This window comes from Trichomycterus rosablanca, chromosome 20 (assembly GCF_030014385.1).
Source record: "Trichomycterus rosablanca isolate fTriRos1 chromosome 20, fTriRos1.hap1, whole genome shotgun sequence".
In the NCBI taxonomy this organism is placed as follows: Eukaryota; Metazoa; Chordata; class Actinopteri; order Siluriformes; family Trichomycteridae; genus Trichomycterus; species Trichomycterus rosablanca.
The window spans coordinates 6,514,250-6,542,049 of NC_086007.1; the positions used below are offsets into that span (position 1 = coordinate 6,514,250).

The 27,800-nt window shown below is 38.5% G+C and overlaps 1 protein-coding gene across 1 annotated transcript in view; it reads right to left on the reverse strand.

Moving 5' to 3' along the window:
- robo1 (roundabout, axon guidance receptor, homolog 1 (Drosophila)) overlaps positions 1-27,800 on the reverse strand; it is a 287,956-nt gene that overhangs the window by 159,374 nt on the left and 100,782 nt on the right. Inside the window, 1 exon segment of the mRNA XM_063016378.1 lies at positions 21,435-21,521. Within this exon segment, the coding sequence (XP_062872448.1) occupies positions 21,435-21,521 (87 nt within the window).

A 27,800-nucleotide genomic window follows, 5' to 3' on the forward strand; every position in this document is an offset into this window, starting at 1 on the left:
ATTTTCTAAAAGTCTTTCTATTAAAATGGTTAATGTTAAAATAAACTAGCAAGCCTCGCTCAGTTTTAATATTATTATGATTGTTAATTACTATAACAAGTAATATGACAATTGTATTTATTTTATTATTATGTACTCTTTTGTAGAAATCTGTCCAAGTAAACACTGTAATACATATAATTATATATACATATAATTGATTTTATAATTATGGCATTTAGTAGATGCTTTTATCCACAGCAACTTACAATTGTGACAGACTACACAGCATGCAACTGAGGATTAAGGGTCTTGCTCACTAGTAACTTGATGGTGGAGGGGCTTAAACCAACAACCTTTAAATTACTAGGCTGGTACCTTAACTGATGCACTGGATAGTTAGTTAGACATAAGTTGGGAGTAGACAGGCAGCTTTAATCCTATAAAGACTCTTTTTATGCACTCTATATCATTATAAACTTCATGTAAACAGGGCAGTGCTTCCTCCTTAGTATGGAGCTTAAAAGTATCTTTAATATTGTGTCCATTTCTCTATTTATGACCTTTTACACTAAAACTGTGTTGATTCAGTGTCATTTACGAAATGAATTAACCAAAAGCTATTAAACAAGCCTGATATGCCTTTAATGTAGCTCACATCTCTCTGTCCCTCTCTCTCTCTCTCTCTGTCCCTCTCTCTCTCTTCCTCTCTTTCCTCTCTGTATTTAATGATTGCAGCAGAGTAAGTGCTATAAACCTATTTACAGCCACAAGCTTAAAACAAAGTGGAGCTAAGATGTAATATTGCAGCAAGCCATAGCTTCAGCTCTAATGACAATTACAAAGACCAATCACAAGTATTATATGAAGCAAGAAAATAAACAAGGTCATCACAGCATCTGAAAAGTAAACTTCCTCAATGATTAAACCATCAGTTTTCTATTGTACAATAAGAGTGAGGCTTAAGTTTCAGCAACTGTCCTTTAAATCCAATCCCAGCGATTATGTGATGATACATACTCTTTCACACACCACACCCTGACTATTTATTTACAGTAAGTTTCATTATGAACAATCCATAAGCAAACAAATCTGAGATTTTGTCCCCAACTAATACTTCGATATGGTTTTTTACTTCATTGTTTAAACTGAGTTGGGAGTTTACTTTTGTTTTGATTTGATGTTCAGTAACTGTGGGACATTACAAGGACCTAAGCCTGGATTATGGTTATTAAATACACCCTGGGTTTCAAATGTCAGCCCTCAAATCAATGTTGCACATCTCTCCAAGAGCAATGTCACAAGCCAGAAACTAGAAGAAAAGGTTAATTCATAGCCAAGCTTATCCTTCATGGTCAGTGCAAACTGAATCCTATGCTGACAAATGCAACAAAACTGTCAACAAAAGTCAGTGTGCCTGAGTGAACCAGAAACATTTAAGCAACCTCACCAAAACAAGCCTGACAGGTTCTTTATACGCACTGTATTACAAGCAATGCAAAGCCTACATTTCAGCTGAAAGTAAACATACTTAATGATGCTGCAACATGACTACTGTGTTAAACCCGAGGAGCTTAAACTCTTAAAAACTTCCAGAACTCAGCAACAGGTCCAAGCTTTTCTTACTTGCATAACTACAAACCTTTCCAACTACTTTCACAGCAATTACTGAAAAAGTATAGCGTTTACTAGTTCAGTTTAGGATAAATAACTTAAGAATAAGCCACAAATTCAGGGGGGTTAAAATCATATGTACATATAGACAAGGTGATAACAATGATCAGACAGCTGTCAACTGTTTTACAATAATTATAAAAATACTTAATAATATTTAGGTCTACAAAGTTCTGTCAACTATGGGCATTCTGAAGTAGCCAATCCACCCCTGGCATGTTTTAATAAGTGGGTGTGCAGCCTCAACATTTATTATGGTATCAGGATGTAGACCAGCACTAAAATAACTGTAAAATTAAATCAACATACCACACATCTGAAATGCCAATTAAGAAGGATGGAAAATATTATGACTCAACAATCTTACAGTAAATAAACGATAAAAAATTAACTGATCAATTAATCAATCAAAACTCCCTGACACTGTCAGCTTGAAGACAAAGTCTGCCCTTGTCATGTACAATGTGGGTTAATGGTTCCATTAAGCATCTACTCATTAGGATTTACATATTTCGATGGTTTACAAGATAAACTTATTTTGTTTATAAAATACATATCTGTGTTATAACAGATTGCAGTGAACAACACAACCCTTCAGTAGGTTTAAAATCACATTAAACGCTCACAATGCTGATATTAAAAACCTAGAAAAGACTTGCACGATGTTAGCCAACAAAACACACCAATAGAAACATCTAACAGCTAAATCATTAGGACCATTTCGCTTGTTATAGCAACAGGTCCATACCCATTACAACTTCCTACAATCAATCTCACCATGACAAAAAAACAACTTAATCCAGAAACATGAAATACACATAAATATTGTTTTTTTCCTGAGAAGAGGCGTAGAAATGTCTCCAGAGCACCCAAATGGCACCCAAACGCATATAGAACTGCATAGAGACATTTCTTAATACAAACATAACAATAAAATAAAAATAAAATAAAAAATGAAAGTGTCACTGACTTTTTTATGTATAAGTCCATGCTTATGGGCAGTTGATACAAGGCTGAAAAAGTAAAACATTACTGATTTTCAGATCACTTAGAGACTCAGTCATGTGACCTAAAATTCAATGTATTACCAAAGATGATAGATGCAGCACAAGTCTCTGTCTAAAGTCTGTCTAAAGTCTCCAGACAAAAAAGATCAAATCTAGTGATCAGTTTTTAAATAATACACTGATTTACAATCCCTATTCATAACAACACGTGTTAACAGTATAAATAATAAGAAGTTGTGAGATGATGTAGTTAAACAATAAGCAGTTTTACAGTGTACATACCTGCACAGGTGTGTAAAATCAAAAGCGCGAAACCAAGACTTATCACCGACATCTCTCCAAAACATCCAGCTCTGGGTTTCGGTGAGTTTTGTTGTTTTATAAATAATCCACTTAATTGTTAGGTGAACTTTACATGCTTTATAATCTGTAAAAGTTTCCGAGGCCACATCTGCACAAGTGTAAGGTATAAAAGACCCTCAATATGTACTAATCCAGTTTTAGAAACTTGTATTCCATTAGACCTATAGAAGACTAATAAAATATAAAAACCAAGGCAGAAGGATTTGTTTAGGTAATAAAATCCCTTTTATTGGTACTACTGAGCTGGAACGGATCTCATCCAGGCGCGCTCGGTTTGTCCTGTATGGAGTTATTCAGGCATCCACAGTTTGCGCAGTATGAAGATGAATCATCGCCATGATTCTCAGTGTCCAGTAAATCCCACAAACTCACTGAGAAAAGTTCATTCACTTCTAAGTTCAGATTTGAGAAGTCTGCAGAGATTGGAGCCGCAGGCTGTCACATCATCTGAGCGCTCTGGATCTGAATACGCGCACAAAAGTTCACAGAAAAGGATGCCGGAGAAGTTACGGACGTCAGTGCGCCTTCACCGCGACCACTTCCATCTATCCATTACTTCATCTTAATCCCAGTGCAGCTGCTTTCCGGGTTTATATTTCAGTTCTTCTCTCTGTATCCGTGGATCCCCGTCACCTCCGGGCAGAAGGGACTTCAAACAGCCCTACTTCATTCAAACGGCATGAATGGTGCCTGGAATGGTACGCTCCACGCCCCCCCTGTAAAAGTAAGAGCAATGGACTGTTCCACGGAGGAGTTTTAACCCCTTCAGCGGTCGCAGTTAGAATCTATCAGAGTCGACTCCTATTTTAGGTGTCAAAATGAAGGGAGTCGACTCAAATCAAAGAATCGACTATTGAAATCAAAGCGCTTTTTAGGCTAGCTTTAGAGTCGACTCCATGAAGTTTTCTAAATCCTCAACTTCAAAATCAAACACGGGACAGTAAAGAAAATGTAGTATACTATATACGGCCTACACAACGCTTTACTGTATAATAGTTTTGAAACTGTCTAGTTAAAAATGCTTTCTTTGACGTGTATTTGCAAAACCTCTTATATACAATTTTAAACTGCTAAATACTCTCAGATTATTAGAGTTTGGAGCTGGGTGCTTGATACACAATCAACCTGAAACAATATTACTATATGGAATCGACTCACAAGCATTAGATTTGAAATGTAAGAATCGATTCTTTGTGGAATCAACACTGCCTGACAAGATCTTAAACTATTTGGTAGGTACCAGTCGATAGACTGTGGTGGGCATTACATTTTTAATTTGTCATATTTATAATAAGATGTAAAAATCTAAGGATTTAACAAAATTTCACTCGAAGATGAAACTGACTAACCCAGCAAACACAACTGAACTGCGTGGTCATAATATTGTTTTAACCGCTGATTTGTTGTTAACCACTAAAGCTTCTTTAGCTCACTGTGTACAAACGTTAATATGTGAAATAGACTTTGTTAGCTGCAATGTTTTACTATTTATTAATCAGGGTAAAACTGATGTATCTTTAAAACAAGTACATTATTTAACACGTTATGTAGTGTGGTACTACCTACCGTTAATCAACATGGCTAGATCATTACTTAGCTCTCATCTCTAATAAACTCAGATCTTAAAGTGCTATCCTGTAGTCTAACTTCTTAACAAAAGCCTTGTGTTGTCTTGTGATATTACAGGCTCAAAATTATACACCTACATTTAGGCGTAATTTTAAAAAGCCCAGTTAATTCATTGTACTGACCAAAAACCCTTAGGTGCTCCTTAAAATCTATAAAATAAAACAAACAAAACGTTTTAGGCACACAAAGTTAAAGGTAAAGTTAAGGTTGTTATAAGGTAATGTGTTAGTTATATCCTTGCAATCTAATTCACAGCTTAAAACAACGCTGTGTTGTGTGTTGTGGTGGTTGGTTGCTGTGAATTTCAATCGTTTAAATAATTTTTTATACCATATAATGGGAATTTGTGTTATGTCAAACTCAAACTTTAATCTTTTGACTATGAAAGAAGGTATTTTTGATAGAGCAGAAGAGTCATCATACCTCCAGCATTAACCACAATTTACGTGGGTTTATTAATGTGTATAGCAACAGCGCCCCCTGCTGTTTACTCAGTTGTAGTACTACAGCTCTACAGGGGATGTGATGTTTCTTCTGTGGAGTCTAAATAAAACTAAAGATAAAAGACCGCCTAATTGACACTTCAACCAAATTCATATAAACGTATTTATCCTTTTAAGTACTTCAAGTGTCTGCACCCATTCAATAACTCGCTTATATCGTGTTATCTTACAGTTACAGGCCAATCAAACTGCTCTCACATCTGAAATAGTGATTCGTTTAAAAATGGGCAGCACTGTGGCACGACTGGTGGAGTGTGGGCTGAACAACAACACAAGTCCTGATCTGGGTTCAATCCCTGCTTCCAGTTCCCATCTCTGACAAGGTTTAGAGAAAATGCTCTAAATTGCCCCTTGGTGTGAATGTGTAGTTGGAGGTGTACTTACTCTGGTGGAACTGATGACATTTGTGTGTTTTGCTGTTGGAGTGGCGTAGTGGTAGTGGTCCTTGATAAGGTCCTGCTGTGTTCATGCGCTGTTGCTTACACCAGTGTGTGCTCGAGCTCCGAAGCTGAGCTTGTTGGACCCGTAATACAACAAGTACTGCTAGAACTGCTACAATCAGAGAGATGACCTGCATAATGACCTTAGTAATGATAAACAAGCTCAGCTGAAAACATGAACAAATCAAAATGCCAAAACTGCCCTGACTGACCAGTGTCGGATGGTCAGGCTTCGAATTCTTTCTCTATGGCTATCCAAGTCAAATCTCAGAATAAAAATGGCAAACAAAGTATCTATCTGAATGTGAACGGGAATTCTTCGTCCTTATATGATAAAATTCCACCATTCACAATGTAGTCATCCATAAAAACAATCCAGTTTAAGAAGCATTTAATCCCTTTTGAGAATCATTTAATTTCTCTAGACCCAAAAACACAGTCTCTGTTTGGTTAGCTTGTTAATACTAAACATTTCCAAAATAAAATGTCTGATTTGTTCTGAAAATCTTTCACTGTGACATAAAATGAAAGTGTCCTTGACAAGCCAGTCCCAAACACGGACCCCATTATCTTTCAGGCTAGATCCAACCCCCTCTTCTTTATCTCACACATACAAAACCTTCTTCCTATTCTTTGTATGATTCTGTGCTTGATATTCAAAGCAAGTTTGGGAACAATTTCTGTCTTTTTGTGAAGTTTTGTGTAGAGGGTATAAAAGGGGACTGTGCATTTTGGAAGACTCCACGCTGTGACATCTCTTTTAGCGAGGACGGCTCCCCGTCTGAAACAGCATTACAGGGTGAGGGGGTGACAGGCAGCGGGTGAGATGCTTTTCTCCTGCTACTTTTCTCTTGTTTTATTCTTTCTATTCACCGAACAAAACAGCATGACATAAAACAAAAACATTCTCTGAGTATGATTCACCACATCAAGAGTCGTATATAACATACATACCACTTACTGGAATTTGCTTGGGAGTCTTGATATTCTGATTTAGAACTTGATATTCTGAGTTAGACCTAATTTAACATGACTGGCATAATAAGTAGTGATACAAAATCCCACGCAGGACAGTTGTGTGTAAAACATCACGCCTTCTTCACACCTTTTAGATGTATAAATAATGAGTAAGCCAACATTTTCACACGTCTGGGTATAACATCATGTCATTCTCTAAAATTCTTAGTTAAAATGTAAAAAAAAACCATTTTCTTGTGACTCTGTGGCTGAAACACCTACCCAAAGGAAATGCAGCGAGGGGTGTTGTGGCACCAAGGACCAACAAAGAAGACAACAAACACACTGGAATAAGTAGTACTGCTTCTAATATAGCACTAACTGATAAGCTAAACTCATGTGTTTAAACATATTTATCATTCAGTCCTCCTCAGCACCCTCTTCTTTCTGAGGCCACATGTATGACCATGTAGGTGTGTTAATCCACTATATAACCAAAAGTATTTGGACACCTGGCCATGAGCTTGTTGGATGTCCCATTTCAAAAACAAATGGTATTAAAATAGATTGACCAGCTAGAACAACAGCCAAAAATTCAAGACTTTTAAAGCTGTTCAGTGGTGTTGAGGTCAGGCCACTGTTTTTTAATGTCTTTATAGACCTCGCTTTGTGAACAGGGGCACAGTCATGCTGAAACATTAAAGGCCCTTCCTTAAACTGTTGCTGCAAAGTTAAAGACATATAATTTCCTTTGTATACTAAATCTCAACACCAAAGACCCTAAACATGAACCCAAAACCAAAAAATAAAGCTAGTTAATCCTCTGACTTATAAGTAAATTGACAATAAATAAAGAATTTTGACATTGTGAGTCCATTAAAGTGATCTTTGTTACCTTTTGCCAAAAGGAATATGCCAACATAGAACATTTACATTACACCTATTATTTTTTTCCTATCCTGCTGATATGTACAAATCATTATTTAATATTTCTTAGTAGAAATACATTGTGTGCAGATTTTAAGGAAAAATATGCACTGAAAGTATAATAAATTATAAACACAAAATTGTACTCCCCCCCCCCCCTCCACCACATATTTGCCCCCCAACAGCTATTGAACTCCTTTTGCCCCCAAAATATGAAGCACATGTGGCACACAACAAGCACAGCAGTGGTACTGAATGGAGAATCTGTGCACACACAAGTCACTTCCAGCTATAGCATAACGCAACATCTGACTTAATGTTGCAGTTGTGCTGCAGAGCTGTCAGGATAGAAGGTAATGATACACAGTGGTGTTTTCCTTCTTTAAGAGCAAAAACATCATTGTTTTTACCAAAACCTCATGGCACAATTACTGGTACCCATGCATTTAGTACTTTGCCAGCATAATACCAGGTGCAGTGTGAATATGTAGAATCTGCTATTGCTATAGCATTGAGTTTGCCATTAGCATTTAATTTACTAAAACCATAGTTGTGCGGCATGGCGGCCTCACAGCAAGAAGGTCCTGGGTTCGATCCCCAGGTGGGGCGGTCCTTACTGTGTGGAGTTTCTCTGTGTGCATGTTCTCCCTGTGTCTGTGTGGGTTTACTCCAGGTGCTCCGGTTTCCTCCCACAGTCCAAAGACGTGCAAGTGAGGTGAATTGGAGACACTAAATTGTCCATGACTGTGTTCGATATAACCTTGTGAACTGATGAATCTTGTGTAATGAGTAACTACCGTTCCTGTCATGAATGTAACCAAAGTGTAAAACATGACGTTAAAATCCTAATAAACAAACAAAAAACAAACTAAAACCATAAACATGCAAATTACGCTTGGAACCGCCTGCTTATTGCACTTTGAGACACAGAGTTAAAAAGCTGCTAAAATGGTGAAAATAATCAAACAATGTCAGAAACAGAAAACATTTTAAATAAAGATTGTGGCCTCAGAAAAAGAAAACTGTGAAAATGTTATTAATACAGCTGATTGGCTATTTTTAAGGGTAACTGCTTTTATCCTGATAGAATCACAACTGTATATACAGTAAGTCTTAATGAGATTGAACAATACAGAGCCAGGAAAATTATTCTTTTTTGTTTATCCTTTAAAACACAGTTTATAGAATTGTTCCAAATTTAGAAAATATGCAAAAAGTTTCAGTAAGGGTCAGATTTTTATATTCATTAAAAATGTAAAAAAAAATGTATAATGTCTTATATTAAAATGTCTTATATGTCTGATAATAATTTGTACTTGTGACTGCCAAGGGCTGAAACAGCATGTAGTTGTTAATAATGTAGATTTTCTCTTTAAATCTAAATTATGATGAAGTCAAGTATGCTGGAGGTGAGAAGTGCTGAAGACCATTTCAGACATGTTTCTGTGATCAGGGAAAAGAAAAACCTAGATATTTAGGAGGCTATAAATCAAACAGGAGACTGTAATAGTATTAGGAGAGCGGATTAGTCCTGTTGTGGTAAGAAACAGCAAATCACTTTAATGTCTATGAGGCTGCTGAACATGGAATAGCCAGAAAAATGACAGGGCTGTAAAACAGCACTGTGTGTCTTGTTTATCTTTTGAATAGTTTAACAGAAGTCTGAACCACTGCTGGGGCTTTACTGATATAATTCTCTTTCATTACTTTTCTATGTTTTGCAATAAATAACTATGGACCACATACACTTAGAAGTGGTAGTTAAGGGGGCAGGACTGGTGATAATTGAGTGGCACGACCACCAAGTTGCCACTGTCTGGCACTTTAGCAAGGCCCTTAACCCTCAATCCAATTGCTTGGATTGTATTCAGTCACTATTGTAAGCTGCTTTGGGTAACAACGTCTGCTACATGTCATACATGTATTGCTAGTGTATTGATTAAAATGCATCATTTTAACCAAAAACAATATTATATATATATATATATATATATATATATATATATATATATATATATATATATATACAGTGTATCACAAAAGTGAGTACACCCCTCACATTTCTGCAAATATTTCATTATATCTTTTCATGGGACAACACTATAGACATGAAACTTGGATATAACTTAGAGTAGTCAGTGTACAGCTTGTATAGCAGTGTAGATTTACTGTCTTCTGAAAATAACTCAACACACAGCCATTAATGTCTAAATGGCTGGCAACATAAATGAGTACACCCCACAGTGAACATGTCCAAATTGTGCCCAAATGTGTCGTTGTCCCTCCCTGGTGTCATGTGTCAAGGTCCCAGGTGTAAATGGGGAGCAGGGCTGTTAAATTTGGTGTTTTGGGTACAATTCTCTCATACTGGCCACTGGATATTCAACATGGCACCTCATGGCAAAGAACTCTCTGAGGATGTGAGAAATAGAATTGTTGCTCTCCACAAAGATGGCCTGGGCTATAAGAAGATTGCTAACACCCTGAAACTGAGCTACAGCATGGTGGCCAAGGTCATACAGCGGTTTTCCAGGACAGGTTCCACTCGGAACAGGCTTCGCCAGGGTCGACCAAAGAAGTTGAGTCCACGTGTTCGGCGTCATATCCAGAGGTTGGCTTTAAAAAATAGACACATGAGTGCTGCCAGCATTGCTGCAGAGGTTGAAGACGTGGGAGGTCAGCCTGTCAGTGCTCAGACCATACGCCGCACACTGCATCAACTCGGTCTGCATGGTCGTCATCCCAGAAGGAAGCTGACGCACAAGAAAGCCCGCAAACAGTTTGCTGAAGACAAGCAGTCCAAGAACATGGATTACTGGAATGCCCTGTGGTCTGACGAGGCCAAGATAAACTTGTTTGGCTCAGATGGTGTCCAGCATGTGTGGCGGCGCCCTGGTGAGAAGTACCAAGACAACTGTATCTTGCCTACAGTCAAGCATGGTGGTGGTAGCATCATGGTCTTGGGCTGCATGAGTGTTGCTGGCACTGGGGAGCTGCGGTTCATTGAGGGAAACATGAATTCCAACATGTACTGTGACATTCTGAAACAGAGCATGATCCCCTCCCTTCGAAAACTGGGCCTCATGGCAGTTTTCCAACAGGATAACGACCCCAAACACAACCTCCAAGATGACAACTGCCTTGCTGAGGAAGCTGAAGGTAAAGGTGATGGACTAAACCCAATTGAGCACCTGTGGTGCATCCTCAAGTGGAAGGTGGAGGAGTTCAAGGTGTCTAACATCCACCAGCTCCGTGATGTCATCATGGAGGAGTGGAAGAGGATTCCAGTAGCAACCTGTGCAGCTCTGGTGAATTCCATGCCCAGGAGGGTTAAGGCAGTGCTGGATAATAATGGTGGTCACACAAAATATTGACACTTTGGGCACAATTTGGACATGTTCACTGTGGGGTGTACTCACTTATGTTGCCAGCCATTTAGACATTAATGGCTGTGTGTTGAGTTATTTTCAGAAGACAGTAAATCTACACTGCTATACAAGCTGTACACTGACTACTCTAAGTTATATCCAAGTTTTATTTCTATAGTGTTGTCCCATGAAAAGATATAATAAAATATTTGCAGAAATGTGAGGGGTGTACTCACTTTTGTGATACACTGTATATATATACACAGTATATATATATATACACACATTTTGTGAAGCGGTCGACTCATCTAATTAACATGATGCAGCTAAGTTTAAAAAATAAAGATTTTTACTGGTTTTATCATTTTAAATGGTAGGGTTTGATTATGAAGAGTGGTTTCAAAATCTCACACATGGAAGTTCATCTAACAGGCATCCTGCAAACTAAAGGTCAAAGACGTGTGTTCAGTTTCATACTGTGTAATATTCAAATATATCTTTACATATTATTTTTAATAATAACCTGCTATTGTAAGATTATGAAGTTTTTTTTTCGGTATCCTTTGATCATGGGTAAGGTACAGTATAATGAAACACTTCTCTAGTTATTTATTTACAGATATTACTTAAATAGTTCAAACTATTTCCAGTTCATATATATTTTAAAGCGATGGTTCCTTTCGCCTTACAAAGCATTTTTTGAATCATGCAGATCATCATCTGATGTCTTAAGTTGGGGTCCTAAGTTTGCACTTAAGCTAATTTATTAAACGGGCAGTTGAAGCTCAGTGACACCAGTTTGAAATTGTGCAAACAGAACGTTGAAGGTCTTTAACACTTTCCTCAAAAGTAGTTGCCTCGTACCTCTCTGATACAATGTTCCAAATCAGTGCCAGTTCTGAGTGCAGATATGAGAGAGGAATTGTTGGTGGGCTGGGGGTGTGGATGATATGGAATCAGTGTAAATGATTCAGCCTGACGGTCACAGTGTGAGATGCTGAGTTCAGTAACATGTGCTCTATCACACACACGTCTATACACAAGATGACAGTGATGGCAGTGAGATGGAAGTGTTAAGTGCTCTCCTGTCATTTCTATTTATCCTTAAGTGCAGAAAATGTCTGTGACATCTGAGACCAGCTGAGAAACTCTGACTCTCTCTCTGCATGGTTCAGTCAGACAAATCTGCCCCAGTGTTGTTATTAGGATAAATATCTAGTTTTTGGATGCCACAATGCAATTACAAATGTACTTTCCTACTGTGTGAGCATGTGGAGCATTTAAGATGAACTAAGAGGTACATTGTATAGCTGAGAAAACAAAGCAAAAAAAACAAGTGCATACAAATTCTACTGTTGCTGGAAATAATAGACAATCTGCTCCTGAAAAAAGTGAAAGGATGAAAAAATTGGTGTCAATTATTGTCTATTGGCCAATAAGATTCTGATTGTTTAATCAGGAAAAAGTGAGTGTTAACAATCAGGAACACATTTGTTCATTTTCTTCAACCTCTCTTCAATGTTTTGACTGACTATCTATTGTATTTTGTAAAAATAAAACATTTTTTAATGTGAGGCCTGCAATACACTCACAAAAATGTTGGAACAGCAGCAAGAATGAAAAAGTTACACTGGTTTGAAACATTCCACAATAAGCAGACGAAATGGTACCAGGTGAGGGTTTCATGATTGGATATAAAAGAAGGATCCACCAAAGGCTCAGTCTTCACAAGCAAAATGGGTCATTGCTCGCCACTTTGTGACAAACCGTCAATCAACTGTCAACTGAATCATCAATCAGTTCAAAAAGAACATTTTTCAGTGCAATATTGCAAGTAATTGAGGTTTTTCAGACAGCACTGCTTGAGAAACTGTCATGTTACTGTGATAAATATAGCCACATGGGCTCAGAGTACTGAGAAACAGTGTTGTCACTTTTTTTTTTTTTTTTTGGTACCCCTTTTTCTCCCCTTTTTAGCGCATCCAATTGTTCAATTAGCATCGTGCTTCCTCTCTGTCTATGCCGAACCCTGCCCTGACGGAGGTGATTGAAGCTAACCCGTATCCCCTCCGAAACACAAGCAGCAGCCAGATGCATCTTTGCCACCCACACATTGACGAGTTTGGCGCCACCTAGCGTTGCATGCGGAGAGACACACCCTAAGGGCACCCTCTCCCATCTCTGTGTAAGCGCCTCCAATCAGCCGGCAGAGAACGCAATCGCATTCTGACAGAGAGAGACCCACATCCGGTTCTTTGTCCCACCCCCCCATATGAGCAACCGGCCAATCGTTGCTCATATAGCCACTCAGCTTCGAACCGGTAAAGCAAGGCTGGATTCGATACCACGTTCTCAGAATCCAGCCCTGGTTGCAGCGCGTTTCTTTTTACCGCTGCGCCACCTGAGCGGCAACAGTGTTGTCACTTTTAACTGCCTCAAGAAGTGATGAACACTGAAAATAAACACTGAACCTGAAACGCTTCTCTATTAAACACCAATTATAAGCAGCAATAATACAGAGCTCTCTGAGTCTGAGCTCATCTCTGATGGACCAAAAGACAGTGCAAAGAAGTGCTATTGTCAGATGAGTCCATGTGTCAGTTGAAGGGTACAAACGCCAACATGTCATGGTATGGGGGTATATCAGTGCCCATGGCATGGGTGACCTGTGTATATGTCCACGTGCTCTTAATATGAAGGGGTATATTGGGAGTTTAGAGACACATTTAACCCTATTTTTTTAGAAACTCTATGGTTATTTTAGCAAGATAATGCTGGGCCTTATACTACATGAGCTTAAAAAGTGTGGCTTCATAGACATAAAACATGAGTGCTTCTCTGGTCTGCCTGAAGTCCAGATTTGTCTCCTGTTGAAAATGTATAAATCAGACAATAGCAAGCACGGACTGTCGAATAGTTGAAGCCTTGTATCAAGCAAGAATGGGCAAAAATTCTACTTGTAAAACTGTAACAATCAGTGTCTTCAGTTCCCAAATGATTAAACAAGTGTGATTAATACAAGTGGTGTTATACTTTTTTGGAATGTGTTGCAGGCATCAAATTCTACATTTGTTTATATTTACAAAATACAATTAAGTTGATCAGTAAAAACTTTGGTCATGCTTTTCTACTTTCAGCAAAAAAGGTTTAAAAGAATAAACAAATCCCAAATTGTTGTTTTTATTGCATTTTACAAATCATCCCTGCTTTTCTGGAAATGGGGTTTGTAATGAGAAAACCATCAACAATGCACAACCACATTCTAAAATCCATTCAGTACATCAGAAATGATTTCCAATTAACAGTGTAAAAAATAACTTACTGTTTAGGGCTTTTAAAACTCTTTCACAGAAAACACACAGATCTATAATGCAAGTTCCAATGCACGGGGGGACATTCTTCTCGCTCACTATAAACCGTGAGAAAAAGACACGGAGGGTCTTTCAAGGTCTCTAACAGCTAGCTGAACAAATCTGGTTCTGTTTTGTCACTTGTTGAGGCCCTTCATGCGGAACGTTGTGGACAGACACCCCGCAGGAGTCACGGGGTGAAGATGAATGAAAGACTGAAAGAGAGTTTGACACTGCGCTGTGACCGGCTGACACCAAGGTTGTAAACAGACTGGTGTGTTTTTGTTTTGGACTGTTCACATCAACTCTATTAAAACCATATAGCTTTTTTTTTATTATTATTATTGTTTGTTTTTATATTTTATTACTATTTAATTTTTTGGAGTAAGAACTTTTTATGATATCTATTTATTAGCATTTTATTTAATTATTTACAATTAATGAATTGCATTTTTTATGACTTACAACTGTCTACATTATGATGGATTTATAGAAAGTTATAATAAATGGTGAATTTACCAGAAAGTGTGAATGCTTAATTATAATCAATGCAGATGCAACAGAAATAGTCACCGCAAACAACAAACAGGACAAAACCACAAATATGTAGGTATAAAAAACAACTTATAATTACATAATAAATAATTGTATATGTCATATCTAATACCTGCATAATTCTACATGACTGTTGTATGTTAGGAGTAGCTCTAGATGTCTGACAGAACATGGTAAATAATAAACACAGGTCATGTTTATTAAAATTTACACCTTTTTCATATTTTTTATTCATTTATTTTTTATTAACCATTTCATCCCAGTTAGAGTGGCAGTGGGTTTTGAAGCACCCACTGGAGAGACACACCCTGATCAACGCATTATTCCTCTACTCTGTGCAGACGCGATCAACCAGCCAGCAGAGGTCGTAACTGCATCAGTTATGAGGTCCCTATCCGGCTCCCTAACCCTGTATTAACAACAGCCAAATGTTGATCGTATAGCCACCCAGCCAAGCCGGATGGCAGGGCTGAGATTCGATGTATTTGAAATCCCAGCTCTGGTGTGCTAGCGTATTTTACCGCTGCACCACTTGATCGGCATTAAAAGGTTTTAAAGATAAATTACACCATTGCCTGTTTCTGTAAAACCTCCTCAGGCACAATGATTTACAATGAATGCACTGACATGACTTGTCTACACTTACAAAGAAACAGAAATGTCTCAGGTGACTCTACTGCACTTCTCAACTTCTGATTCTGCTAACCAGCTTTGTCACTGAGCATGATACTCTCAGGCGGCGCTTACGCAGAGTGGTTGGAACAAGCTGGATTGTGTATTCATGATTAATTGGCTTAATTGGTTTACAGACTAGAGAGGTTTTAATGTATCATAAGTGGCTCAGAGAGACTGTGCTGTATCTAATTTAATACACATGTGGCTGCCAGAATCCTCTCAATAACAAACATGAGAAAAAAGCGAAGTCAACAGTGAGCAGTTTGTTACTCTGGTTATTGAATGTGTGGAAAATAAAACAGTACAGCCAGTGGATTGTCTAGCCTTGTAATAAATATGATGGTACAGTTTGGGTCCTAATGGCTAAGAGGTGAGACTGGAGTACTCCAATCTTCTGTTCTAGCCTTGAGTGTACGTGACAAAACAGGACCCAGAAGACACGTTCAAAACAACCAAAAACAACATAAAACAAACTCCCATTCTTCAGACCTGCAAAATTAGATAACACCTATTTCATTGGTTGTTGCTTAGCAACAGTGTCCAGTTGGAACAAAGTAATTGAATTTAAATCAGTGGTAGCGAATGAAACAGAAATTCTATTAACTAGAGAACAAGCACATCTAATTCTAGTCAGGTGTTAAGTGACCAGCAATTAAGACTGGCTAATAATAGCATTGAATACGATCTGTGCTCTCCAACACATGGATGCATTTACAGGCATAAAATAATGTAAAATAATCCAACCATCACTGAACCAGCAAGATTAAACAGACTTTACTAATGTAAAGAACAAATATTATTTTGTCCTTCAGTCAGTAAGTCCATAAAATGTAGCAAAGTCTTTAATACACTTCTTAGTTAAAATTGTTGACTCAAGACAGGTCAGATTTTGACCCAAATGTGTACATGTTGCAGCTAAAATCATAATTTGTCTGCAAAGTGACTTGTTTCCAATCTTCCTCCAATCATCAGTCCAGTTTTATTATGTTGTATCCATATGTAGCCTCAGATTTCTTTGCTTGTGCTTGTCTGCTGTTGTAGCCTGTATGCCTCGGGGCTCAATGTGCTGTGGATTTTTTTGCTCAGCATTAGGTAGCTTGTCTGTCAGCTCGCTCTGTTCCTACATTTCCTCTCTCACTTCTCCTATAAAACGGTGTTTCTGTCTGCAGAGCTGTTGCTCAGGTCGTGTTTTTTTGTTTTTCTCAACATTCTGAGTAAACTCTTGTTTATTCCCGGTTGTGAATGAAAATCCCAGGAGATTAGAGTTTCTGACATACACAAACAAGCCCATCTGTCATCAACAACCATGCTACGGTCAGATCACTCAGATCACTCTTTCACTATTCTGATGTGCATACATAGAATTATATTTACTGGTCTGTCTGGAGTAACCAGTTGATGTATTTTACACCAGTTCCAACACTGCCCATAACACAGTCACTAAATACAACATTAGCTCGACATGACCCTTCATATTATGCACTTTCTTCTTCCACATTCCATCTTGGTAAATTTTTCCGAACACATTTGTATCCCTTCTCTGTCTGTCCTGCGTCCCATAAAAGAGAAAAAAGAAACCCTGAAAGGCCGCACTCCGTCTCCCTGCTGCTGTCAGCTGCCAAAACAAGCCTGCTGCTGTGATGAGCACTATAAATATGATGGATTGGATATATGGTGCCATTGACCTCACAACACGCACCAGAGCAGTTCAGAGGAGCAGGTTCTCTGCAGATTTATGACCCCCAGCAAGAAAGTTCACCCTGGCACACATGCTGATGTCCAACCAGCAAGACCACTGGGCAGGAACTGGTGAACCCACTCACACCTCTGCTCCAAACAGTCTGTGTGACATTTACAGTGACAGTGTTTTGGGACGGCAGGAGAGCTCTGCATGTGATATAGATAATATTCTCAGTGTTTTCAGTGGTTGTAGGTTTTGATGACTCAAGTTAGGACTGAACTGTCTATGAGGTTGTACAGAAAAAAAGAACTAGGTGCTAATGATGCCTTTATTTGTCCTTTATAATTATACAGGTATACAGTACAACTAAATTATATTTCCGCGTATCCCAGCTTGTTTGAAAGCTAGGGTCAGAGCGTAGGGTCAGCCATTGTACAGCCTGGAGCCGAGAAGATTAAGGGCCTTCCTCAAGGGCCCAACATTGGCTGCATGGCAGAGCTGAGATTCCAACTTTCAACTTTTTGGATTTATATAACAAAGCTCTACCCACTAGACTACCATTATCCCCAGTGGTAAAGGGGTTCTTGTTTGGCACTTTTCAAAATTGTATTGCTTTTGTGTCCTACGTTGCTCAGAGAATTTGGATTTGTTGGAGTTAATCCTAATGTTGTTTGGAGGCCTGCATTACTGTCGGACATGTACTTCAGGAAGGTAAGCTAACAGATATGTGGTAAAAGTTATTCATACCAAGAGTGCTTGTTCCAACTATTTAAAAAGTTCACAACCTAATAATGTGATCAACTCCACCTCAGGATGAGTGTTACTGTTTATAATGATTTGGGGTTAGACTGATATTTTACTGATATTAGAACCCTGTGTTGACAGCCATAAGGACACCATATGGTCATCCAGACTTGGACAAAAGAGGAACAGAGGGGTATATGAACCCGCCTCCCCATACACATGCCTCCTCTGGTAAACTGCAGCCACTTATGATTCAGACAAAAACTTAATGATTGCCCAACAGCCTGTGACTTTGGGAATTTGATGGCTATTAGCTTGTATAGAGCAGAATGGGCTTTGCATCCTCTTACCCATGCTAATCATAACAACAATTACAAAACAGGCTTCGGTTCTGCTTATTGTGCCAAGCGGCGTGGTGCTGAATAATCTGCGCTGCCTCCTGCGCCCTCACTTTCTGTTTTGCTTCATCTTTTAATTCTTTCTTCCACTTCAGTCCCTCTTGACAGAATTAATCCGGTATGCTGCCGAGAGCATCATCTGATGGAAACGGTTAAGCTTTGGGATCAGTGAGACGAATAGAGATTGGATGGAGAATAGGAAGGAGAACACATTTGTCCTCTCAGTTGGTGTAAAGAGCAAAAGGTAATTACATCTCAAGTGAGTTAGACCCTTAAGGCAGGACCTGCACTTGGCCTGATGCTGGGTTTGGTGGAAATGACTGCTTTATGAAGGCACACTTTGAGGATACACTCAATTCTAAGCACATTCACTTTGGAGGAAGAATCCATTTAAGCACAAACACATTGAGGATTTGTGATTGTGAAGCCGCCGGCAGGAACCATTGGTGTTAATAGCCAACTGAATGTTTAATGCTTCCTAATGATAGTAAAGAAGGGAGATGAACTCCACTATGAGTTGAGACTCAAGGCCAGAGCTAGAACTTGTAATGAGACTGCATGGTCTGTGCCAAAAGATTTACTGAACAGACAGATCTAAAACATGAATTTATTAGCAGTAATACATTTTTTTTATTTTAATGCTATATACTTGGTTGGAACAAGCACCTCAGTAATCAAATATGCAGGAATGTATTTCGAGTCAAATGATGAATGTAATATTTTCCATTAAACTTGCATTCAGAAAATTAAAGAATAATGTCTTTAATGTACAAATTAAATTTGTCTTTATCCATATCAGCTGAAACACAGTAATTTCAAAATGTCAAAATCTAAAACACTTAATAAAAGTAACGGGCCCTCAAGTGGGGCAGCGGTCTATTACATTAGCATTACGCTAGCATTATGCTATTATTAGTGCTGAGATCTGGGTTCGAGCTGTAAGCAGAGTTGTAATTTTGAGCAGCTTATAATTACATTAGCAAAATTGTTACTTAAATAAATGTCCATTACTTAAAATGCTTAATATTAAGTCTTACTTTTGGATTAGTTTCATTTATTTCTCACCGTGGCGCAACAGTCTATTACGCAAGCTCACCACCTCTGAGATTAGAACTTGGATTCCACTCTCCTAGACATAGCCAAGTCCGACCAGCTGATAGTGGACTAGTGTAATTAACTGCTGCACCACCCGAGCACTGGTATTTATATTAATAATAATCTAAATGATATTGATAGTCTTTGCTAGGTAATATAAAGCATATCAGTGTGTGACTAACGTTTTAAGAAGTGATCGGCCTAATAACTTTTTTTTGCTTCTTTTTAAAATCAATAAAACATATTTGACAGTGCGCTCTCATTTATATTTAATTCCACTGATTTTAAAAGCACCCACTTGTGTTTACAAGAAACAATAAAGATGATAGAAAGCACCTTTATAATATGGAGAAAAAGTCTTGAGCAAATGTCAGATCACTTCTGAGAAACCACTCTGTCTGTTTCATTCCTCTTTCATTCATTAGACCTGAGCTCATAGAAATCATTCTGAACAGGAATGTGTTGTATCTGAATATAGCAGCTTTCTGGTACTGAATTCCTTCTATGTTGCTGTTAACTGTGTCAATCTTCAAATATTTTTAAATAGCTTCAGTTTTGTATATTTAGAGTCTTAGGAGTCAAAAATGAAAGAATCTGACACATGCACACGAAGCCGCTGATAGAAAGAACCAATTAAATGTAAAAAGCTGGGAGGTGAAGGCTGGATAATGTTAGATTTATTTTGCTATGATTGTAGCATTCAGCCAACACTGAACACTATTTGGCTAAAATCAAATAAATTAACGATGTGATCGCTGGTATCAAATTGAGAATTGGCATATATATTTTAAAAATGTTTAAAACAGATGATGGAAAACTGTAACAACGCTGGTCAATGATGGCAGAGCAGGTGGACACATTATAAAACCATTAAATATTTTTGCTTTGTGTTGTTTCCAATAAAAATAAATGTAAAAGACCATTTACAAATCACTGCTTGCTGTTTTTATTTAAATTTTACCCTGTGAGGGTTGTAGTGGGTCCAGTGCAGAGGCAAACCATCATGGCCCTCTACACCCTCAGTGGGCCTAAAAGATTTTAAAAAACTTTATTTTATCAGCTCATAATTTGACAATCACCATTTGAACAAATACAAAAACCCTTCATATCTGCCTATTCAATGTGTTGGAATGTGAAACGTTAAATTAAAGAAGCTCCTTTGTCTGTTAATAATGTTGGTGATTGGTGGTCCAGCCATGAGTTTACAAACAACCAAAAATTTGAAATTCAGTAAGGGACCGATTTCAAATGAGAGTAAAATTGCCAATCTTATCTTCTCTCTAAATGGGTGGACTTTGTTATTGCTAACTTTATGACAAGTTCCACCTGCTGTGGGGACACAGCTCAGTTTCCACTGAGAAGGAACTGTTGATGATTTTAAAAGCAAAATATTAGTTGCATGACCCACCAAAAACATAATGACCTGATCAAAGGGTAGGTTATTAAAAATATTATAGGCCGCGGTGCCAGCTGATATTGTTTGTGTAATATGAAGGTTTATTTTAGAAAGTAGCCATTATTCAAAATTACCAGTCATTTTTCTAACACTAATGTGTTTGTGGCTAGGGTCTGCCTGGGTGTCAGAGCACTGAGATTTAAGAGTCATGGTTTGCTACTGGTCCAGAGCCACCACTGAGTAACTGAGCTCAGGAATAAAACACACCTCAGACATATTTAATAACCTACATATGTGCTAAACACGTTAAACTATAAACCTTTTGCTTTACCGTTTACAGTAAACCCCGCAGATGTCGAATGTTTAGGTGTGTGTCTGATTTGCAAATGCTTTGAAATTAAGGCAAAAAGAAAACATCTGTCTTCTTAACTGGCTAGTGTATCAATAGAAACTGTAACTAAAAGCAAACAATCAAGTCAAAGCCAAAAATTAAAAGTGTCAGAACATTAGAAATAGTTCTTTATATCTAGACTACAGACCAGTCAGCATTAAATTCTTCCTGTATTTAAGAGGGAAAATATGGATCAGAGATTCCCATCAAACGTCACAACGAGTCTCAGGAAGCAAAGTTGTGAGACATAAACAGAGAGAGAGAGTAAGGTTACACAGTGTTAGTTCAAGAAGCAGCAGTACCTGTGTAAGCCAAGGTGTTGTCTTCATTATGTCCTGAAGCAGGGGCTGGAGTGACCCCTTCTTTAGCAGCATCCACAGTGCCAGAGTCTGTTGGAAGTAACACAGGGACTAAGATTTCCAGAAAAGAGCCAGGTGGCAAAGTGGCACTCGAGCTTCCCAGATTTACGCAAGTCAACAAAACAAATCCCCAGAATAAACTCCAATTAAAAACACAACATGAGCGTCTCCTGGCCCACATTCTTTCATCCGGATGTACAACAGAGTCTAGGTCAAGGTGACTAATCAGCAAATGATGTGACAGGTCACTAATAGCTGGTCTGTCGTTAATACACACAGCAGTGGTGAGTGATGCAAGCAGCAGCCATTGGTTGGTATAGAAAAAAAAGACAGATCAGTGTCTTTCTTCGTAGGCTTGCACAAGTGTGTCTATGTGCCTGAGCCTTCCCTAAATAAGAATGTGGATGCGTGTGTAGTGAGGGTATATTTCTGGCCCAGACTCCTCTGAGAGCATATGGGCAGAATCCAGACCACCCACTCCAAATCCATGCACACATCGACTGTCACCCATTCTATTTAGTCTTAACCACTCATTGACTACAGCCACACCCCAATCAGGACTTGTCACTTTCCCTGTCTAATAGACTGACACCCTTTTCCCAGGAATGGGGCTGGGTTGAGGATGCACTTGGGGAGAAAGGGCAGAGGGTGGGGTCGGTACCCCCTTTGATGGTTAAATGTGGGATAAATCAGCCTGGGACATGCCCACTTCCATTGTGGGCCACTGACAGGAGGTTAATTTGGGCCAGAGAGGAGGGAGCTGAATGAGAAGTGAGCCAAAAATCACCAGCTGACCATGATGCAGTCTGTCAGAGTGCTAAAAGGAGACTGGCATCACTGATGGGGTAAATGAGAACCGACAAAACAAAAGCAGCTCATTTGAGAAGTGACTGTTTAGTGAAGTGTGACCAGTATTGCGCTTGCAGTCTATTGCACTGATGTTAAAGTACCACATTTTGAGTGATAAATGGCAATCGTCATTGTGAGTAACTGTAATGTTTTACACTAAAGCAAATTAGTTGGCACGGACACAGAGAGGTTTATGCTAGTTTCTCCCCTCTCGTAATTTGCATAGATTTTTAATATTTAGTCTAAGCCTGGGCAATGCCATCACCAGACTTCACTTCACTGAAACTAGAACATCTGTGGTATCAGATATGTTCTTCTGTAGGATTTAATTGAGTGTATATTGACCATGTGATTACAAGAATGAAATTCATATTATATAATATTCAAATAGTAAAACCATCATGTGATATAATCAAGTAACTGAGCTTTTTTAAATAAAAAACTTATCATGCTGAAAACAATCAAGCAACATTTTCCATCATAACATCATAAAACTGTTTGTCTGTGCATTGACACCATTCATTTTCAATCAATATAGTAATAATCATTCACAGTGACATGGACGTGATCACATTGGTGTGACTTAATAGCAAGCACACAGTAGAATTTAACATAGGTTTAAAACAACTATGGCACATAATTTCTGTGCCAGTTCCGTGCATTTTTAAGGCACATATGCAATACTAGCAAACAATCAAAATAAAGGAGATTTTTCCAGGATATTACACAGGGACTGAATTAAAAAGCAAAAAAGTTGACATTGCATTGTTTAATACAGTATACTACCAACCTGTAATGAGTAGGCTAGCAGGGACAGCTCATACAATTACAGCATCATACATATTCCCTAACAAGAAAAATGCCCACCATGCTTTGCTTAACCATGATTTAGAACAAATCTGAATGACAGATGCATAACAAAACTCACAGAGAAATTAGTGATAATAACAGGGGTTTGAGTGTCATCACTCGAGTTTAACTTGTGAAGGTAAATGATTGCACAATTCATTTCATAGCTAATGTGGTTAAAAGAGTAAACTGTTTCTGGGTTGCTACTTAATAATAAGGACCAACAAGTAAAAGAACCTTATAAAAAGTGCTCTGATACAAAGTGAGGACAGAATCAGTGGAGGACTGAGTTTTAGCAGATGTAAGAAATGTGATTTCTGCATGAAGTTGTGGCATTCATGCCAAAAAAGAGTTTGTTTGTTTGTTTATTAGGATTTTAACGTCATGTTTTACACTTTGGTTACATTCATGACAGGAACGGTAGTTACTCATTACACAAGGTTCATCAGTTCACAAGGTTATATCGAACACAGTCATGGACAATTTTGTATCTCCAGTTTACCTCACTTTCACGTCTTTGGACTGTGAGAGGAAACCGGAGCTCCCAGAGAAAACCCACACAGACACGGGGAGAACATGCAAACTCCACACAGAAAGGACCCGGACCGCCCACCTGAAGATCGAACCCAGGACCTTCTTGCTGTGAGGCAACAGTACTACCCACCGAGCCACGGTGCCGCCCCGCCAAAAAAGAGTAAAGTAAATTTATGTATTAACGCTTTAGAAACTGGGTACTTGATAATGCTTGATAGTGACTTACAAATAAAGATTATTACATTAAATAAGCATAAAGCAGAAGAAAATGAGCATGAATGCTGAACTAAAAAAGAAAAGCACAATTGGGAATTTGTTAAGCCACAAACAAGTCTGTGTAGATGTAATCTCTTCTGCACCCCCTAAATTCATGATTAATTAATGAATGATAAAATAATGATAGATACATCAGATAATCAGTAAACAAATAAGAATACTGTTAATATCAGCAGCACTCTGTTAAACATAGGTTACAAATGCCATCAGCACACAGCAGGGAGTGTTTTAATTTGCCACTATACAAAAAGTTACATCAGTATGACATAATATTTGCCTGTGCAATATATATACTGTATATATATATATATATGCAAACATCATCTAATAGTGTAATTGAATAAGTCTGTTAAGCTTCACTTTCTTCATATAGTTTATTGACAATAAAATAAAACATTTAATTAGATGCATTATTAAATGCACCAGACCGCCCCCCACACACACACTCTGGCCGACTAGGAGGGTGGTATACTGGCCAAATCTCAGATGAGTGCTGCTTCACAGCTCTTTAACAGGTGGTGTGCCCAGCTGCCCTCCAGGGCTCATGGGCCAAAAGCTGTTCCTCCCCAAATCCAACACCCATCATCCACACTGTTTAATCATACCATCTTTCCCTGGTGACTCGTTAAGCCCGGCCATGTGTGGTGATCTGACTTCTCCGTGTGGAGCCACAGATTTTAATCTGCTTAAAAGCCAAGATTTTACCGGATTCAAAGGTGCACAAACAAGGACTATTTCTGCACAGTCTGTGCCGTGCTTAGCGTGTGTTTGATAGCAGATCAAAAATCTTGATGTTTTCCGGGTGATTATAATGCCGAGGAAAAGCTCGAGTCGGAGTTTGATCAGACAACTGATTCATCTGTGTAAACAAAGTTTTGTGTGTCTTCCCAACAGCTAAACTAACACTTTAGAGGAAAAACAGAAATGGCACTTTTAAATGTAGTGCTTTTTATTCTTTCTGTACTGATAAAGCATTAAAACAAGGTGAAAAAAAACACAACACCCTCGCACTTTTAAAAGCTCACCGATTTAACTGCAAACTGATGTTAAGTACACGTCTATGGAAGAAGGAAAAACATCAATAAATACTGTATGTATTCAGGGTTGAAAACAGCATCCAGAAACAGGGGGTGAAGGAGATTTTTACACCTTTTCTCCTGACTCTGTCAGAATGTTTGCTAGGCAGCCCTGGAACCTTGGTGCCTCTCTGAGGACATGATTATGTGCTGTATCAAAGTGAGGAGAGGTTTATGTATACGGATATACGCATTGTAACTAGAGGTCACTCCAGGAGAAGGCTATTTGTGGACAGTCAATAAAAAAAGTAAAAGATGGGGGCTTTAACACACTACAACAAACAAAAATGAAAACAAAGACAAACATTTGCACTCATTCTAAAATTGGGAGTGATGTTCAGTCATTTCAAACGTCTTGATATTAAAGTTATGGTCTGTATTAATATTAGCTTGCACTGCAAACACAGACGGATTTAGGAACAGGCAAACCACAGGTGCCTTGGGCACGATCATCACAAAGTGGCACAGGTGGAATGAAAAGTGTCAACTGCTGTGAGCCACACACTGCCATCCATGAACAGCCACCCCCAGTGCATGTGCTTCAACCGACCAGCAGAGGTCACAACTGCAGCAGTGACACAGCCAGTCATGTGTCTCTGTACGTGCCCGGTCAATCGATAGCACAGCTGAGTTAAATTTTTTTTAAATGTTAAAATATTTTAAAATATATTTGTACATACTTAGATGATAGTCTATGTAATACAACTATAATTTAAAGCTCAGTTAATGTTTAAAGCATTTATTATTTTATGTCTGCGACTGTTTAAAAATCTTTAAATGTTTGTGTAAAGCAGGGAGATATACATGAGATTTCTTTAGTGTTTATCTCATTACAGCTCTGCCATGAACATTGTGTTAGAACACAGAATCAGACTGTTGTACTGCACTGCTTAATATTTTGTTCTATGGTTAATGTTTCAGTAGATGTGAACCTACCAGTGATAATGAATGCTGTATTCTTATAAAAGGAAGATGAAGATTCCTGCGGACATCTGTGTAAATGTAGGTAGCTTGCTTTGGACTTGTGGGAGGGAACCGGAGCACCCAGAGAAAACCCACACATACACAGAGAGAACGTGCAAACTCCACTAAGAAATAACAGTGACCGCCAACAGCCATGAGATTGAATCCAGGCCCTACTTTCTGTGAGGCAACAGCAATGTTTTCTACTAGTTATTGCATAGAACAATAATTTCCATTAATTTTTGTTTTTGTTTTTGATTTCAGAGCTGAACATACAGTACATGTAAAGCTGCATGTCTTTATACTAATCCTATGCAGACAATATTGTAAGATGAAATCCTTTTCCATGAACTTTCTCTAAGACCTTGACCCACTTCAGTTCACATATGTGGGTCCCTTGGCAGATGATGATCAGGTGTCACTGGGAACGTTCTTGCCATTTTTGACCCAGATAAATGATGTATTTTCCCTCTTGGCCTTCTACTTGGCAGTTATAAACTAGCTCCGGGACGTCATTTTAACACAGTAAGTTTCGCTACTGTGCGCTGAATAAGCATTTTAAATGGCTGGACCTTAAACTTCTGCTCCCCTGTGACGGTCATGTATAAATGTGCATCATTAAAGTGCCAACACAAAGAGTTATATGCTTCAGTCTGGTGCCTTAGCTTTGGTGCTCTGGTGCCAGTCTAGCACATTAAAGCATATGTTTCTATTGTTTGTTGTTAAGGAGGGACTTAATCAATTTAAAATTTCCCAGGGGGCCACACACTAATCAGAATTTATAACACAGTAAGTCATATACATTATATAAAAGCATTGGGATGCCCCTTCTAATTACTGAATGTATGTGTTTCAGCCACAGCAGTTGCTTACAGGTGTAATAAATCAATTATATACAAGAAATGATGCTTCCAACTTTGCAGCAACAGTTTAGGGAAGATCATGTCCTGTTCCAGCATGACGGTGCCCCTGTGCACAAACCAAGGTCTATAAAGAACTCAGTTACGGCTTTCTGGACCAACCTGTTCTCTCCAAGTCTAACTGGGCAGTAGTAGCTCTGCGGTTCAAGTGCTTGACTAGTAATCAGAAGGTTGCCGGTTCAAGCCCCACCACAGTGAAATTGCCACTTTTGGGCCCCTGGGCAAGGTTCTCAACCCTCAATTGCTCAAATTGTATTCAATGATAATTGTAAGCCGCTTTGGTTAAAAGTGTCTGCTAAATGCAGAAAATGTGAAAGTAAAAATGTGTTCCGCCAGCTTTTCTTCCACCTCCTAAAACATGCAGAAGATAAACTGGCTAAACTAAATGAAGTGAATGAATGTTTGGCACCCTGTGATGGATTGTCTTCTTGTCCAGGCAGTGCTCCTGCTTTGTGCCCATATTTTTTAGGTTTTTAATCTTAAAAATAAAGCAATTTAAAGACTACCGTGTTTCCCCGAAAATAAGACATCCCCTGAAAATAAGACCTAGTAGAGGTTTTGCTGAATTGCTAAATATAAGGCCTCCCCCGAAAGTAAGACCTAGCAAAGTTTTTGTTTGGACCGTACGCTGTCCCTGCTGTGCTGTACGAGTGTGCTGTGGTGAGCTCCCCCTGGTGGCCGGAAGCTGCAATACCGTCCCTGCTGTACAAGTGGCTCAGTATATATACACGTATATATACAGTATATAATAAAGGTTCATTTTTTTTGTTCAACAATAAATGTGAATTCTTCTTCATGGAAAAATAAGACATCCCCTGAAGATAAGACCTAGCGCATCTTTG